Source organism: Aethalodelphis obliquidens, unplaced genomic scaffold, assembly GCF_003676395.1.
Source record: "Aethalodelphis obliquidens isolate GAN/ISIS:26980383/991018 unplaced genomic scaffold, ASM367639v1 scaffold26, whole genome shotgun sequence".
NCBI classification, from domain to species: Eukaryota; Metazoa; Chordata; class Mammalia; order Artiodactyla; family Delphinidae; genus Aethalodelphis; species Aethalodelphis obliquidens.
In genome coordinates this window covers 13,380,411-13,396,554 of record NW_020837970.1, presented here as the reverse complement: position 1 = coordinate 13,396,554, position 16,144 = coordinate 13,380,411, and the positions used below count along the sequence as shown (strand labels likewise).

Here is a 16,144-nt window from a genome sequence, read left to right as displayed (position 1 = left end):
TTAAAGACAAAAACTATAGCTACCTTTAATATAATATCTTTATCGAGATATTAGTGTATACATGTCAATCCCAATCTCCCAATTCATCACACCACCACCCCCCGCCGCTTTCCCCCCTTGGTGTCCATACGTTTGTTCTCTATATCTGTGTCTCAATTTCTGCCCTGCAAACCGGTTCATCTGTACCATTTTTCTAGGTTCCACATATATCAGAAGCATCTTTTGAATCAATATGTTAAGGAACATAACAAATTCTTTGGAAAGTAATCCTTCACGTGTAAAAGAAATGGGTCAAGAGAATATAAAGCAAATATTCCCTTATAAGGCCTATCAAAGAAAGGCATTCCTTAACCGTTTTAGATAAATGAGAGTTGTGGGAGTACATTGGTTTAATAAGCAGGATACAACTTTATGTCAGTATCATACATTTATAAAGAATGAGAAGTGACATTGAATGGGCTACCTTTTTGTCTGTCATATTATACAGTGTAATTGCCTGTCTTAATTTACCTGTTTCCTAGAACAGAGGCTGGCACAGAATAGACACTTAATAACTGTATGCAGAATGACCGAATAAAGAAAAACCAACTTTAGAATAAAAACTCACCAAATGATTCAAAGATGCAAGTTCTTGGCCTATGAAGAAAAAACACATATATGCAATTAAGCCTTAGGTATTATCTATTACAAATTAAGCAACCTAAGCAAAAAATTTCATAGTTCATATATAAAAGAAATGCTCAAGCTAAACAGTTTATCACAAAAAGCCAAATTTTCTGGTACATTACACCATAAATATAAATTAATACTTATTCTAAAAATGATCACAGTTTGCCCCTAATAAAAACAAGCAAGTAATGGGTATTAAAATAAAAAGCGTTTTTTATTTACTACATTAACCTCAAAGAATCTCAAAACATTTGAATTAAAGACAAAAACTATAGCTACCTTTAATATAATATCTTTATCGAGCAGGAAACTAAGGCTCAAAAAATGGGAGTGCTTGTCTCACAGTGAACCAGGGGCAAAGCCAGGACGACAAACAATTAGGGACAAGTACAAAGATAAAACCTGAGAATACCTATGTAGCCTTTAATTTTTTGTGAGGCAGCTTTTAATTTTTTGAGCTGGGAAATGGCCTTACCTATGAAAAAACAGATATAGTCTTTCTTCAGTTTATCCAAACCAATTTCCAAAAGCATCTGAACTGGAACAATCCCACTGAGAGAAACCGTGTCCATGGTTCCATAGTAAGACTGATGAATGAGCTTACTTAGTAAACTGTTACTCCCACTATGAAGCTAGAAATTGGGAAAAGTTTATAAAGCCACAAATATAAATATAAAAAGTCCAGTAAGCAAAAGACAAACAAACTGCATTAGCTAAAAGCTAAAACTTATATTATAACCTTACGTTTTTCATCACCTAAAATATTTGACATTTTCTCATTACTGTCCTTCTGTTATCTCTAATTTCCAACACAATCTTCTGCATTTTCTTTTTTTTTAATACTATTTTCACTTTGCACTTGTACATGGTAGCGATATACTTGTAAATATCTCACAAACACAGAAACTCTCAAGAGAAAAATTCGATGGGCAAGACTAAAATGCATAGAATGACTAATGCCACATAGGAGTAGGGTTTGCATGCTTCTGCTCTGGAGTGTATCTCCGTTCACACCTCGGAAAGTTTCTGTCATTGTCATGAATTGGCAGTTGTGTTATTTAAAATAATTCCTATTAGATGAAGAATCTTTTTGTTTCTAGCTTTTACCTTAGATTTTTCTTCATTATAAAACCACAAATTCATTATGGAAAATCCATGAAGTACAGAAATGTATAATGCAGTTTGAGAAACTCATTTGTAACCCTACCACCAGAGGTGACTATCATATTTTAGTGTATTTGTTTCTGGGTTTTTCTCTCCAAAATTTATATTTTTTATACAATAGTGTATAATCCTTTCTTTTTACTGAACACTGTAAGCATTTCTCCACATCATCTGTAGCAACTATTACATGTGCCATTATGTGGCTATATCATTATTTACTTAGGCATTCCATTAATAGTGAAAATTCAGGTCATTTACAATTTTTGCTACTGTAAATGAGGCTGTAATGACTATCATGATACATAAAATCTTGATACATATTCCTGTGTATGGCCTTAGGATGGCTACATTTCGAGTATCTCAATACATTATCATAATTGCTTTTTAGAGAGTGTTCCAATTTGTACTCTCATAAGTAGTCTATGAGAGCAATCATTCATAGCAACAGTAACGACAATATTAGTAGCTTACAAATACTGTACATTAACTATGAACTAGGTGCTAAGTGCTTCACATGAATTAAGGAACCTGTCCAAGTTTACACAGCTAGAAAGTGGCAGAGATAGAATTCAAACTCAGGCAGTCTGCTCCAGAGCTTATGTCCTTAACCAGTTTGCTATGCTGCTGAGAAAAGGTTCTCACACACACTACTAAACCTACCCATGGCTGTATATCACCACGCTGTAGACTCTGGATGATCAACGTGAAACACTTCACCAAGTCTTGGTAAGAAACCACACCTTGGAAAGCAAGTCAGTCTAACATTACTTTCATGGTTATTTCTGCAGATCAAATATGTCATTCATTTTAAGGATACACAAATGAAGTGGAAGACAAGTATCTGAACTTTATGGATGGGGAAGGGGGAAAGAAATTAAAGGCCCCCTCCCCCCAAAAAAAGCATTTTTAAAGAAAGAAATTAAACCCATTGCCATAAAATAACATACTTAGTACAATATTATGGAATATCTTTTCCTAATAATTATAATTTCACTAAGGTATATGTTTTGGCTCATATAAATACAGCATAAAAACCACCTAGGTCTTATACTTCTGGCAAGAGAAAAGAACAGGTTCTACGAATTGCCTTGTCTTAGGAAAATTCTTGAGTAAAATGTGCCAATGCATTATTAGAAATGAGTTTGATAAAACAGGAACCAGATGTCCACACAAGACTAGCAGTACACACTGTATTATTTTCAAAAGACTTAAAAGTAAACCTAAGAAATAACAGGAAAATTTTTATTTCACAATCCTGATGGACACCTACTACTACTCATTTTGCACCACAGCTGCTCAGCAAAATCGAGATCACCCCGTACTGTGAGAAGACACTCCATGGACCGATCAACTGCAGCAGAGTCATGTTTCACTGTCTGGAAAAGAAGTGAGTGTCAGAGAATACTCAGTTTATTTTTTAAAAAGTGCAACAGTTGAAGGCCAATAAGCTTTCAAATGCTACTCTGAGAAAAGGTGGGGTCATGAACACATGCAAAGAGAGACGTGAATGCATCTTCTACAATTTCATCCACTAATGAGGAGATACAAATAAATAGACAGTGAAAAACGGGACCTCTAAAATTGTTTTTAAACTCTGATGCCTAAAAACAAGCATTCAACTTTCCTCCCATGGAAAAATATTTAATTAAATTACCTTTGTCTCAATTTTCCTATTTGTCAAATGACAACATATTAAGTGCAATTTAATAGTACCACCTGTGGCATATTAACATGCCATCTCATAACATTAATATACTATAATAATATCACCCCACAGTATAGTAACATATTTGTTTCCATTTCTCTGCAGTTAAGTGATTAATAATAAATATGTACTAGTTCTCTTTAAAAATATTCATCGGTTCTCAAGGAAAATAATCACTAGTGCTGACATTAAAGACCAACAAAAAACTACTCTCAAAATGCTACCTTGGCTGTAGCAGATCCATCTGAGATTGTATGACGTGAAAGACAACAGTACAACCAAATTTTACAAGCTCTTTCAGTGTGCATTTCCAATAATAATCACTTACCTCTGTGGTTTTTTTCGTAGAATCACCAAATTCATCCAGCTTATTTAAGTCTAGAAAGTGGCAAAAGCTTATTAACTCTGGATTTTATTTTCCTTCATTCCAAATTATTTCCATCCTAATTCTATTTTCAAATGGATTGTAGAAGTACAGAAGCAAATGAGGATAGCAGAAGTATAACCAGGTATTTTAGCAAATTACTTAACTCTCCAATGGAGGTCAAAATAGATACCCACTAGGTAGGGGTGTAAAGATGAACTAAGATACAATGAAAGACCCTGACACACAATGTCAAGCACATGGTAGGTGCTCAAAGGTTACAATCTCAAATACGATTGCAGTATATAAAATGTAAATTAAATAAGTATTATTAATTCTTAAAATCACTGAGATCTCTACAGTTAGCAATTCAGAATGGAAGCTGCCCCTCTCACCATGACAGACCTCATAGCTTTAGATATATCCCAACCAAAAAGAATATCAAGCATAAAAAGACAATTTACATTTAAATATAGCAAGCTTAAATTCCCAGTTAAGAAAAATAAACAAAAAACAAGCATGAGTTAGGAAAACAAACACCATTCAGAAATTCCTGCACAAGTTCAACAGCAGATTTTGCTTCCAGAGACTCAGGCCATTCAGTTACACCAGTCCTCAAACCATCAGCTAAAACCTGTGAGAGATTAAAAAAAAAACAAACCCAAAAAACTTGTTAGCAAAAAACATAGTTTAATCAGTAAAATGTATTTAGTAATAATATTAGTATATATATATATATACACACTTTTTTTTTCTTTTTTACTTGGCCATACCACGTGGCTTGTGGGATTTTAATTCTCTGACCAGGGATCAAACCCAGGCCCTCAGCAGTGAGAGTGTGCAGTCCTAATCACTGGACTGCCAGGGAATTCCTAGTATCTTGAATTCTTCAATGTTTAATGAGATGCCAGGAACTGTTCTAAATGTTTCATATGCAGTATGTTATTTAATCCTCACAAAAACCCTATGAGGCAGATACTACTAGCACTCCCATTTTACTGAGACTAAGAGGTTAATTAACTTGCTTAAGGTCACACAGTAACTGACAGTGCCAGTACATATATCCAGCAGTCTTATGCTAAAGATGGTATTCTGAACTCTCATTATGTGTGCATAGGTGCTATAAAGGATTCAAGACCTATGAGCCTGCCTTGAAGACACTTCTAATTTTGGTTAAGAAGGACCGATAATACAGATGAAATAACTGGGGAACAAAAATGTGAGACTGAGTGGAAATTTACATAAAAATACCATGAATGTGTATGCCTCTACCTACAATATCTAAACTGAAATAAGGAAAGAGGTTGAGGTCAAGATAGGCTGGAATGGCCAGAGGAACGATGTGAAACATTAGCTCAACTCAAATGCAGGAACCATTGGCTACAGAGCAGGGGATAAGATGAAGAAGGTGGGATGATTCCGCCAAGGGTGGCGAAAACACCCAGGAAACAGCAGCAAATAAGAGTACAAGGAATAGGGATTAGACAGAAATAGTGGTCTTAAAACTTAAAAAGATTTTTTATTTCATTTGGAAGACAACAGCCATTGTTGATTTTTTGACAGGAAAATGACATGATCAAGCAGCTAAGAAATCTCCCGTCAGAAATACTCAGGATAGAGTCTAAGGAAAAAAGAAAGTACAGTGTTTCTCAATAAGAGTGAGATCATCCTCCAACCCAGGAAGTCTTTGGAAAAACACGAAGATAAATTTTGGCGTCACAGTGACTGTGTGTACAGGAGCACTTTGAGCATTTAGTTTGGTGGGGGCCAAGGATGCTACACATCTTGCAATGTGTACAATGGTCCCAAACCACAAAGAATGATCCTGCCCAAGATGCCCAGAGTGTGTGTCCCTGTTGAGAACAATGAAGGATCATTAGAGTAGTCCAGAAGGGAGGTAATAAGGGCTTTAACTAAGATGGGCACAGTGAGATACCTCAAAGCGAAAAAAACAAAAAACAAACAGTACATTCGACAGAAAGAGAGAGAGAGACAGACAGAAATATATAAGGAATAGAAGAAAAGAAAAAAATCCTACCTATTTATAAAAATACAGGGGATTGAACTTGGAGAGACGATGGCCATGTGCACATCTAAGAGTCTGTGAATTTCTAAGAGAGATTATAACAAAGTATGGACTTTCAAGTCCGACAGACAGACATGTATTCGAATGAGTTTTAAACCAGCCCTTCCACTTACCAGTTGCTGACACCTCAGGCAAAATAACCGAACCATCTAGCACCACATGCTGGGCACACAGTAGAGTGGCAGCTTCTAGCTGTGGCAGTAACTAGAGATAGTTCTTACTAAAGTAAGACAGGGCTTCTAGCCTGTGAAACTGAAGGAGTGATGAAATCACAGAAATAAATGGGGGGCTTATTAAGGGGATCTAGTCTGGAGATTTCAAGTTTCATTTTGGACATACTGAATTGGAGGGAAGAGCCCTCTACTCATGTGGGAACTAATTTGATGGAAGTGGGAAAGACCAGAAGTGGTAGCAGCTTAAAGATGGGAGTCTGGAGTTCCCTCGTAAAGGCATTAGTCAAATCACTAAATGGACAAGCCCTCTGCCGGGGTGGAGAAAGGAGGGCAGAGACACGAAGGTAGAAGTATGATGGAAGCCCACAGGAAGGGTCCAGAAAGAGGAGCTCTCAAGAAAGAAGAAAGGTAAGAAAGGTAGAAAAGGTACCAAGTTTTTTACAAATGGGGAAATAATGAGAGGAGGTAAAAGTATGAAAAACACCTGGTACTGTGCTAGAAGCTGAAGGCACAATGGGGTACTTGGCACTCAAGCCTAGTAGGGGAGACAGAGAAGCAAATAAATTACTGTTTGATAAACCGTCTGACAAGGGGGCTGCGTAAGGTTCTACGGCAGCACGAAGCACAGGCAGCATAAGCTATTCTAGGGGATCAGGGCAATCATCTGAGGTGACGATGTCACAGACAGCTAACCCAGCAAAGAGGTGGAAGAAGGGCACACTAGGCAGAACAACACACACACACACACACACACACACACACACACAGAAAGTGACAGTGTGATGGGACTGGAGCTGCTACAAGCAGGGAGCTCAGTATGGCAAAGTAGGGAGTGAGATTAAGCTAAAGAAATAAGTAGGAGCCAATAAGAACATGAAAAGATGCTCAATGTTATTAGCCATCATGGAAATGCAAATCAAAACCATAATGAGGGACTTCCCTGGCGGTCCAGTAGTTAAGACTCCATGCTTCTACTGCAGGGGGCACCAGTTCAATCCCTAGTTGGGGAACTAAGATCCCGCATGCCTAGTGGCACGGCCCCAAGAAACAAAACAAAAAAAACCCATAAACAAACCATAATGAGATACCACTTCACCCCCACTAGGATGGCTGTAACAACAATAAAAAAGACAGTATCAAGCACTGGCAAAGATATGGAGAAAATGGAACCCTTATACACTGCTGGTGGGAATGTAAAATGATTCAGCCACTTTGGAAAAGATAGTTTGGCAGTTCCTCAAAAGGTTAAACATAGAGTTACCATATGACCCAGCAACTCCACCCAAGAGATGTGTAAACATATGTCACATAAAAACTTATACACGACTAGTCATGGCAGCATTATTCATAAATAGCCAAAAAGTAGAAACAAGCAAAACATATATCAACTGATGAACGGATAAACAAAAATGTAGTACATATGCACATTGGAATGTTATTCAGTAATAAAAAGGAACAAAGTATTACAGAAAGTAGATTAGTGGCTGCCAGGGGCTGGCAGGGGTGGGAGGTTTCTGCTAATGGGTATGGGGTTTCTTTTTTGGGTGATGAAAATACCCTAAAATTAAATATGGTCATGGTTGTACAACTCTGTCAGTATACTAAAAACTATTGAATTGTATACTTAAAACGAGTGAATTTTATGGAATGTAATTTCTATCTCAATAAAGCTGTTAAAAAAAAGAAAAGAAAAAAGAAGTAAGTAGGGCAGTGACTGGATATAACTGGCTTTGTACGCCAAGCTAAGACATTTGGAATTTCTACTGCATTAAAATGACTCCCCCCAACGCCCCACCAGGACTTCCCTGGTGGTCCAGTGGTTAAGAATCCGCCTTCCCAGTGGTTGAGAGTCTGCCTGCCGATGCAGGGGACGCGGGTTCGTGCCCCGGTCCGGGAGGATCCCACATGCCATGAAGTGGCTGGGCCCGTGAGCCGTGGCCGCTGGGCCTGTGCATCCGGACCCTGTGCTCCGCGGTGGGAGAGGCCACGGCAGTGAGAGGCCCGTGTACCGCAAAAAAAAAAAAAAAAAAAAAAAAAGAATCCGCCTTCCAATGAACTAAGATCCCACATGCCGCGGGGCAACTAAGCCCGCCCACCTCAACTCGAGAGGAGCCATAAGGAAAGATCCCGCATGCCGCAACTAAGATCCGATGCAGCCAAAAGTAAATAAATAAACACATAAATAAACAAAATGAGCGCCCCCCCCCCCACACCTCTGAGATGGAATTTGTAGAGTGGAGCTTAAACTACTGAAACATAAAAACACATGCTCATTAATCTTCAGCATCAATCAAAATCCCAGTTAGTAACAAGCAGATTATACACACATTTGGAATTAACTGGCAACTGACTCACCTGGAAAGAGGGGAATCCATCATATGAATAAAACTCAAATACTTCGTAGAAAAGGCAAAAGAACTGTTACCCATTAACTACTAACTGATGAATGTTCCCTTTAACTGCAAGGACAATTACCACACAGTAACGCTGTCCCAATTGCCAAGCACATAACACTTGGAACAAGTTTTGAAGAACACAAAACTAAATAACAATGACACTAGCAAACATTTTAATGAAAACATGAGATTTAATACAAGTTACAAATTCTAGAAGGATACTCACAAGGAGAAATTTCAGTTGTCTGTGAAGATGATTCAGAGGACCTCTGGGCTCTCCCAATTCCACCTTAATATTCTAAAAAGTTCCCAGAGTCAGTTTTCACTGGTAATCCCATCTTCTCTCCATCAGGGTCACAGTTATTTGCATTTCAAACTACCCACACATTTAAAAATATATTTCATGAAGCACTAGTGAATTGAAAAAGTAGGTCAATACTGCATTTAGAACACCTTCCCCAGGGATACCATAGACCCCGCCCATCCCAATACAGTACCCTAAATTCAGGCCACCAGAACCCCTCTCTATACCACAACTGCAGCTAAGTGGAACACACGCTCTCCTACTCCGTCCCACTGAATTTCCAAAAGGACAAGGAGTAGAAATATAAATAAATACATCTCAAGACTCGGTGACAAACTTAGCATTACCACACACCAAAAACAACACCCTCTCTCCCCCAATAAATACGCTCAGTAGACTTCTAAGTGTTAAATCTACAATGTGCTGTCTTCGCCAGAGGCCAAAGTTTTATAAACCTAAATCCTTAAAAAAAAACGCAGGGGGGATGGTTTGAAAGAGAAGAAAATAGTAAATGCCAGTATGTAAATTCCTATTGCAGGAAAAGAAAAGCGCTAAAAATATAATTATCCATGAGCCACCACCCTGAGGAAACCACTTGTAACACTATACAGGCCTTTGTGTACACATTTTTAAAAACCATAGTTGAGATCCTACTGTACATATAATTTTGTACTTTTTGGGTCTTTTTTTTTTCCCCTTAATAATAAGCATTTTCTCTCATTATTAAAGATACTTTAAATCATGATTTTAAAAATATATATATACTATTTCATCATGAAAACCTATTTAAATCATTTTCCTACTGACTATTCAGGTTTTGTTTTTAATATTTTCTAAACACAGCTATGTGACTGCATTGAATATCTTTGTCCATATATTTTTGTTACCAATTCTGATTAATTTCTTAAGAGAGATTCTAGAAATGTAAATATAGGGTGAAAGGTCTGAATAGAATAATGACTCTTGATGTGTTGCCAATATCTGCACTCTTTTAAGAACAGCAGAGACTATAAGTCACTGTGATGATTCCGTTTGAGTTCCCACTCAAGAGACTTTATTAATCATAATCGCAGCACTGTGGATAACTGATAGATCAGATCACCTGGCAAAACCTCCACTGGCTGCTCTGGTGAGACTTCAGGGGCAAGCTGAGCCTTTCAAAGCTGCCCAGGGAGAGCTAAGCCTGGGGCTGGGCTGGAAGCATGGAGCACTAGCAACAGGCAAGTTCAAAGTAAATCCACACTGAGTAAACGCAACAGAAAGAAGGGTTTGCTCCTACCAGAGTTGCAGTTGAAGAGAGTGGAGGGATTTGAAGAATCTCATCCACAGGACTCCAGGAAATATCCAAAGTGATCGTAGTTTGTGAGGCAGCAACTGTATCATCCAAGGCAGTGGACTTAAAGAGCTCATACTGGGCAAAGCCGCTGGCTGTTAACTGAAAGAGTGCATCCAGCAAACCATTAGCTGTGCTTTCACAAGGCCAAAGGCCCATTATCAAAATGACTGACTCTTTTCCCAAAAGAAAAAGTATCGAGGTCTTCCCTGGTGGTACAGTGGTTAAGAATCCACCTGCCAATGCAGGGGACACGGGATCAAGCCCCAGTCCGGGAAGATCCCATATGCCGCGGAGCAACTAAGCCCATGAGCCACAACTACTGAGCCCATATACCACAACTACTGAAGCCCGTGAGCCCTAGAGCCCATGCTCCACAACAAGAGAAGCCGCCGCAATGAGAAGGCTGCACACCATAACGAACAGTAACCCCTTGCTCGCCACAACTAGAGAAAGCCCACGCACAGCAACAAAGACCCAACGCAGCCAAAAATAAATAAATTTATAAAATAAATAAAATTTGTTTTTAAAACAAAGTGCCATGCTTTTATTCCAAATGGAAAAATAAGACAACTCTTTTTCATCACAAAGATTAGCTAAAAGGCAAGGCATATATTTTCAGTCATTAGTTGATATGAAAATAAACATTTTGATACTACAGAAAAATATCTAGTCATATTAGGAGTGAAAAAACCTTTACACTAGGAAGGCAGATCGTTAGCAGTTTGAAGAAAATAATATGAATAGAAGAGAAATACTTACAGTAGACAAGTGATGTCTTTTCTTGTGTGAATTTTTGAGGTCTTCAAGATTTACAGAATAATTTTTATCAGCTATAGGACATGAAAGAAAGAAAATACTTTACAGGTACAATTCAAAATTACATCATTAGAGCTAGAAAATTATAATCCCTCAAATTCTGAGGGTATCACAACTTAACACTAATGATTGTTGAAATTAAATTTTAAATCACAGATGAAATGTTTTTAAAAGAAGGAAAGTGGAACAGAGGTCAATAATACTACCAAAAGTATAATTAAAGGCCCACTATGAAATTGGAATTATATTCAACTTTTTTATCCTCCAATGAAAACTTCCAAAAATACACACATATAAATGAAATGAAACCCAAATAAAACAGCCATAAAATTCTGTTCGGACTTCTGGAAATCTGTTTCTGGACTATCTCTTACATGCTGCAAGTTACACATTGCAGTAGATTCATTCATGGTGGCTAACACAAGTTCCATGCACTTCCCTCTTAACAATATCAAGTTTCAGTAAAAACCACAAAGCAATAACTATACAAATAAATATATACACACACACCCACAAAAGTAAGAGAAGTGAGTTCTCACCTTTACAGGTGACCATGCACAAGACAATTCCTGTGATGATGTTATTGGTTATGATAAGCTCAGCTCCCAGCCAACAGGTACCTTCAGGATCTGAACCATCACACCTTACCCAAAGGGGAGGAAGGGCAGTAACTGGCCGATTAATCTTCAAATGGGTCATATTAGGATTGTGAGCCATGGTGTAAAGTCCAATTAACTGCCTTGGAAACAACAGTAGGAAGAATAAATTAGACGTAGAGGCTGTCAATCAGTCAAAAGTTTTCTTTTCCAAAGATATCATGAACAGTAGCTACAATTCTGACTCTGATCCCACTTCTGATCACCATCTAAGATTTTATACCCAATTCCAATGTGTGTGGTTTTTCCTTACACCAAGCAATTCTGACACCAGCTGGGTATCCTACAATTCAACTCAGTTCTGACACTATCTACCCAAAGATAGCATCAGCTCCCACAGGTTAAAGCCTCAGTCCTACAAGACTGCCTCCCCCCAACTTCCAATTGCCAAATTCCAAGTCAAGGTTGTCATCTGTGTGTCTATAGATCGCAGGTCCCAACAACCCCCGCCTTGGGTTAAATTAACATGCTAGAGCTGCTCACAGAACTCAGAGAAACATTTTACTTGCTAGATTACCAGTTTACTATAAAAGCGTAGAACTCAGAAACAGCCAGATGGAAGAGATGCAAAGGGAAAAATATGAGGAAAAGGGCACAGAGCTTCCACAGCCTCTCCTAGCAAGCCACTCTCCCAGCACCTCCCTGTGTTCACCAACCCAGAAGCTCTCCAAACCCTCTCCTTTTAGGTTTTTACGGAGGTTTCATTACATAGTCACAATTGATTAAATCACTGGCCACTGGTGACTGAACTTAACCTCCAGCCCCTCTCCCCCACAAGAGGTTGGGTGGGACTCAAAGTTCCAACCCTCCAGTCACATGCTTGGTTCTCCTGGCAAGCAGCCCCCATTCTTAGGTTACCTGGTGTGGGGTTCAAAAGTCACCTCACTAACTTAACAAAAGACACCTTTATAGTTCTCCACACCTAGAAAATTCCAAAGGTTTCAGGAGCTGGGTGCCAGGAACAGCAGACAAAGACCAAATATGTTTCTTATTATACATCACAATATCACAGAATCCCAGAAACAAAAATCTGGAAACTAAGTGGCAAAATACATAAAAGTTTCACCAAGTGAAGAAGTGGGAGCAGGGTACATGAGGCAGATCAAGAAGTGACAAAAAAAAAATATGACAAAGTGGGCTTCCCTGGTGGCGCAGTGGTGGAGAGTCCGCCTGCCGATTCAGGGGACGTGGGTTTGTGCCCCGGTCCGGGAAGATCCCACATGCCGCGGAGCGGCTGGGCCCGTGAGCCATGGCCGCTGAGCCTGCGCGTCTGGAGCCCGTGCTCTGCAACGGGAGAGGCCACAACAGTGAGAGGCCCGCGTACCGCAAAAAAAAAAAAAAAAAAAAAAAATGACAAAGTGTAGCTACTACAAGCAGGGAGTTCAATATGTGATAGAGGGTCATTGGGAGTGGAAGTAGGCTGTGATATTAAGCAAAAGAAATAACAGAATATGTCAATTATATCTCAGTAAACCTGGGGGGTGGGAGAAAGTAGAAGCCAATAAATATATGAAAAGATGCTTGAGGTCATTAGTCATGGAACACTTAAGGAAATTTGAATATAGTCTGTGGATTAGATGGTAATATTGTAACAATGTTAAATTTCCAGATTTTGATGACTGTTCTGTGGTTATATAAGAGCATGTACTAGATTCTAGGAAATACATAGTGAAGTATTTAGGGGTGAAGGAGCATGATGTCGCCAACATACTGTTAATATTTCATTTAAAAAACTGTGTGTGTGGCTTCCCTGGTGGTGCAGTGGTTGAGAGTCCGCCTGCCGATGCAGGGGACAGGGGTTCGTGCCCCGGTCCGGGAGGATCCCGCATGCCGCGGAGCGGCTGGGCCCGTGAGCCATGGCCGCTGAGCCTGCGCGTCCGGAGCCTGTGCTCCGCAATGGGAAAGGCCGCACAATGAGAGGCCCGCGTACCGCAAAAAAATAAATAAATAAATAAATAAAATAAATAAAAAACTGTGTGTGTGACACGTGTTTGTTACACAGATGGGGGAGTGGGCAGGAGCAGAGGAGGAGGAACAAGTGACAGAATCACAAAGCAAAGACAGCAAAATGTAAATAATGGTCAATCTGGTTAAGGGTACACAGAAGTTCCTGAACTATTCTTTTAATTTTTCTGTAAATTTGAGTGTATCAGAATTAAAAGTTACCAAAAATACAGCTTAAAATTTTTTTTCAAAGAGATGAAAGCTAAATTTATTACCAATAGATGTTCAGAAAAGGCATTTCTAAGGGATTGTACTTCAATAAAGAAATACAATAATCCCAGAAGGAAGGTCTGAAAGGCAAGAAGAAATGGAGAGCAAAGAAATGATAAGCCTATGGATAAATCCAAACAAACACTGGCTGGAGAAAACAACGCAAATAAATAATGTTCAAGTTATGGGACAGAAAAGCAAAAAAGGCCAAACATGACTTAAAATCAAGAAGCCAAGAAAGAAAAGACTGATTAACTACAAAAGATTTTAAAAGCTTCTACACAGCAAAACAAAACAAAAATACCCCACCATGGGGGCTTCCCTGGTGGTGCAATGGTTAAGAATCTGCCTGACAATGCAGGGGACACGGGTTCAAGCCCTGGTCCGGGAAGATCCTACATGCCACGGAGCAGCTAAGCCCGTGAGCCACAACTACTGAGCCCGCGTGCCACAACTACTGAAGCCCTTGTGCCTAGATCCCGTGCTCCACAACAAGGGAAGCCACCACATTGAGAAGCCCGCGCACCACAACTAAGAGTAGCCCGCGCTCTCTGCAACTAGAGAAAGCCCGCGCGCAGCAACGAAGACCCAAAACAGTCAAAAATAAATAAATAAATTAAAAAAAAACCCCACCATGAAAGAAAGTCACTTTGTGAATATTGTTATTATGGTCCTTATTCTCTAATATTGTTATACATATAAAGCCAGATCCTCCAGGACTCCTTGACAGCAAAGACTTCTTGGTTTTGGAGTTGAGGGAGGCCGGGCAGACAGAAAGTCATATGTTGGGGGGTGGGTAGTGAAACTGGCAAAGCAGACAGAGGCGGTAGGGTTTCTAACAGGGGCACTACTGGCATCTGGGTGGGATAATTCCTCGTTGGACAGGACAGCCCCATGCATTGCAGGACATTTACCATCCATGGCCCAGGCCAAAAGCTCCCCTGAATCACTGTGGCAATCAAAAAGTATCCCTACACATTTCCAATTGCCTGCTGAGTATGGCACCCCTCATGGAGGACCACTGGATTGGATGCTGAAGGCTCATTATGTGTCACTCATAAGGAATTTGGATTTTATCATGGGGCAAAAGAACCACTGAAGGATTTTTAATCAGGGAAGCAATACAATCAGGCTTTCATTTTATAAAGATCACTCTGGCAGCAGTGAGGAAAAAAGATTGGCGAGGAACCAGATTAGAAATAAGGAAAACAATTACGAAGCAACAACAGTAAACAGTATAGGGGAATGGAGAAAGGGAAGATCACCGCAGTCGTCTTAGTTAGGCTTGGGATGCCTATGGTACAGTCAAGGGACAGTCAAGTAGAGCTATCCTTAGAGAATTGAGTATACACATCAAGGGGGAGGCGAAAGGAGAGAGGGAGGGATCTAGCTAGATACATATTTTTTCCCCAATGTTTATAAGAACACTTCCTATTTAAATCCTACCCTCCACCCCTATACTAAGAAAAAACTTACCTGGCTCTCCCAACTGGTAAAGCAGGTGGTCCAACATTTTCACCAGTAGAGAAATCAGAAATAGCAGTTTCTTCAGATTGTAGTTCTTCAACATGACTTGTTTCTTCCTTTTCTAAAGGCTTTAAAAATGTTTAATTATTTAACCAGGTAAAAGAACACTTAAGGTAACAGTCAACTCTTCACTATGCTAGAATATAACGTACTGATTTCTAAATGCTTAAGCACAAAATGATTGGGTTATGACAAGAATCACAGCTACAAACTAATTTGGTAGTAATAAATCTCACCGTCAGAAGCATTTCCACTGTCCTATAAAGATATTGATCTAAGTTGCTACTGATAAAGGGAGTATCTGATACCATCAGAAAAGGAAGTGCTCTACCACGTACAAAATGATGTACAAACAGCAAGGGAAACCCATGGAAGACTCCCTGATTTTGTCACTCCACAAACTTGAAGGTTCACCTTACTCCTTAAGTCTATTCCTCTTAGGGCTATCAGCTCTCATTTGTGTTTCTGATATCCATGTGTTTAAGTAGTTAAAAAGTTCAGTTCTGCCAATAACAATAATTTTACGAATTAACATTTCCTGAGCATGTACTATGTACCAGTACTGTTGCAAGCTTTCTTTCATTTTTCATAAAAACCCCGAGATAGATACTATCATTAACCCTGTTTTATTGACCGGAAAACTGAGCTAGTGAACGGTTGAATAGCTTGCCTAGAATAACACAGCTGCTGAGCGGCAAAAGTAACATTTGAATCTAGGTAGTCTGACTTCAAAA

General features: G+C 39.2%; 1 protein-coding gene across 3 annotated transcripts in view; it reads right to left on the bottom strand.

Annotated features, from left to right (window-relative positions):
* Nucleotides 1-16,144, bottom strand: part of ZWILCH (zwilch kinetochore protein) — a 39,156-nt gene that overhangs the window by 14,083 nt on the left and 8,929 nt on the right. For 2 of the 3 annotated variants that reach the window (XM_027123388.1, XM_027123389.1), the window contains exons 4-14: nt 15,360-15,478; nt 11,553-11,752; nt 10,957-11,027; nt 10,141-10,296; nt 8,784-8,855; nt 4,443-4,536; nt 3,867-3,916; nt 3,104-3,209; nt 2,494-2,573; nt 1,145-1,301; nt 608-636 (exon numbers count right to left, since the gene is read on the bottom strand). In XM_027123388.1, the coding sequence (XP_026979189.1) occupies nt 608-636; nt 1,145-1,301; nt 2,494-2,573; nt 3,104-3,209; nt 3,867-3,916; nt 4,443-4,536; nt 8,784-8,855; nt 10,141-10,296; nt 10,957-11,027; nt 11,553-11,752; nt 15,360-15,478 (1,134 nt within the window). Of the gene's footprint in view, nt 1-607; nt 637-1,144; nt 1,302-2,493; nt 2,574-3,103; nt 3,210-3,866; nt 3,917-4,442; nt 4,537-8,783; nt 8,856-10,140; nt 10,297-10,956; nt 11,028-11,552; nt 11,753-15,359; nt 15,479-16,144 lie in introns of those variants that run through there. The other variant, XM_027123390.1, reaches the window with a different exon arrangement.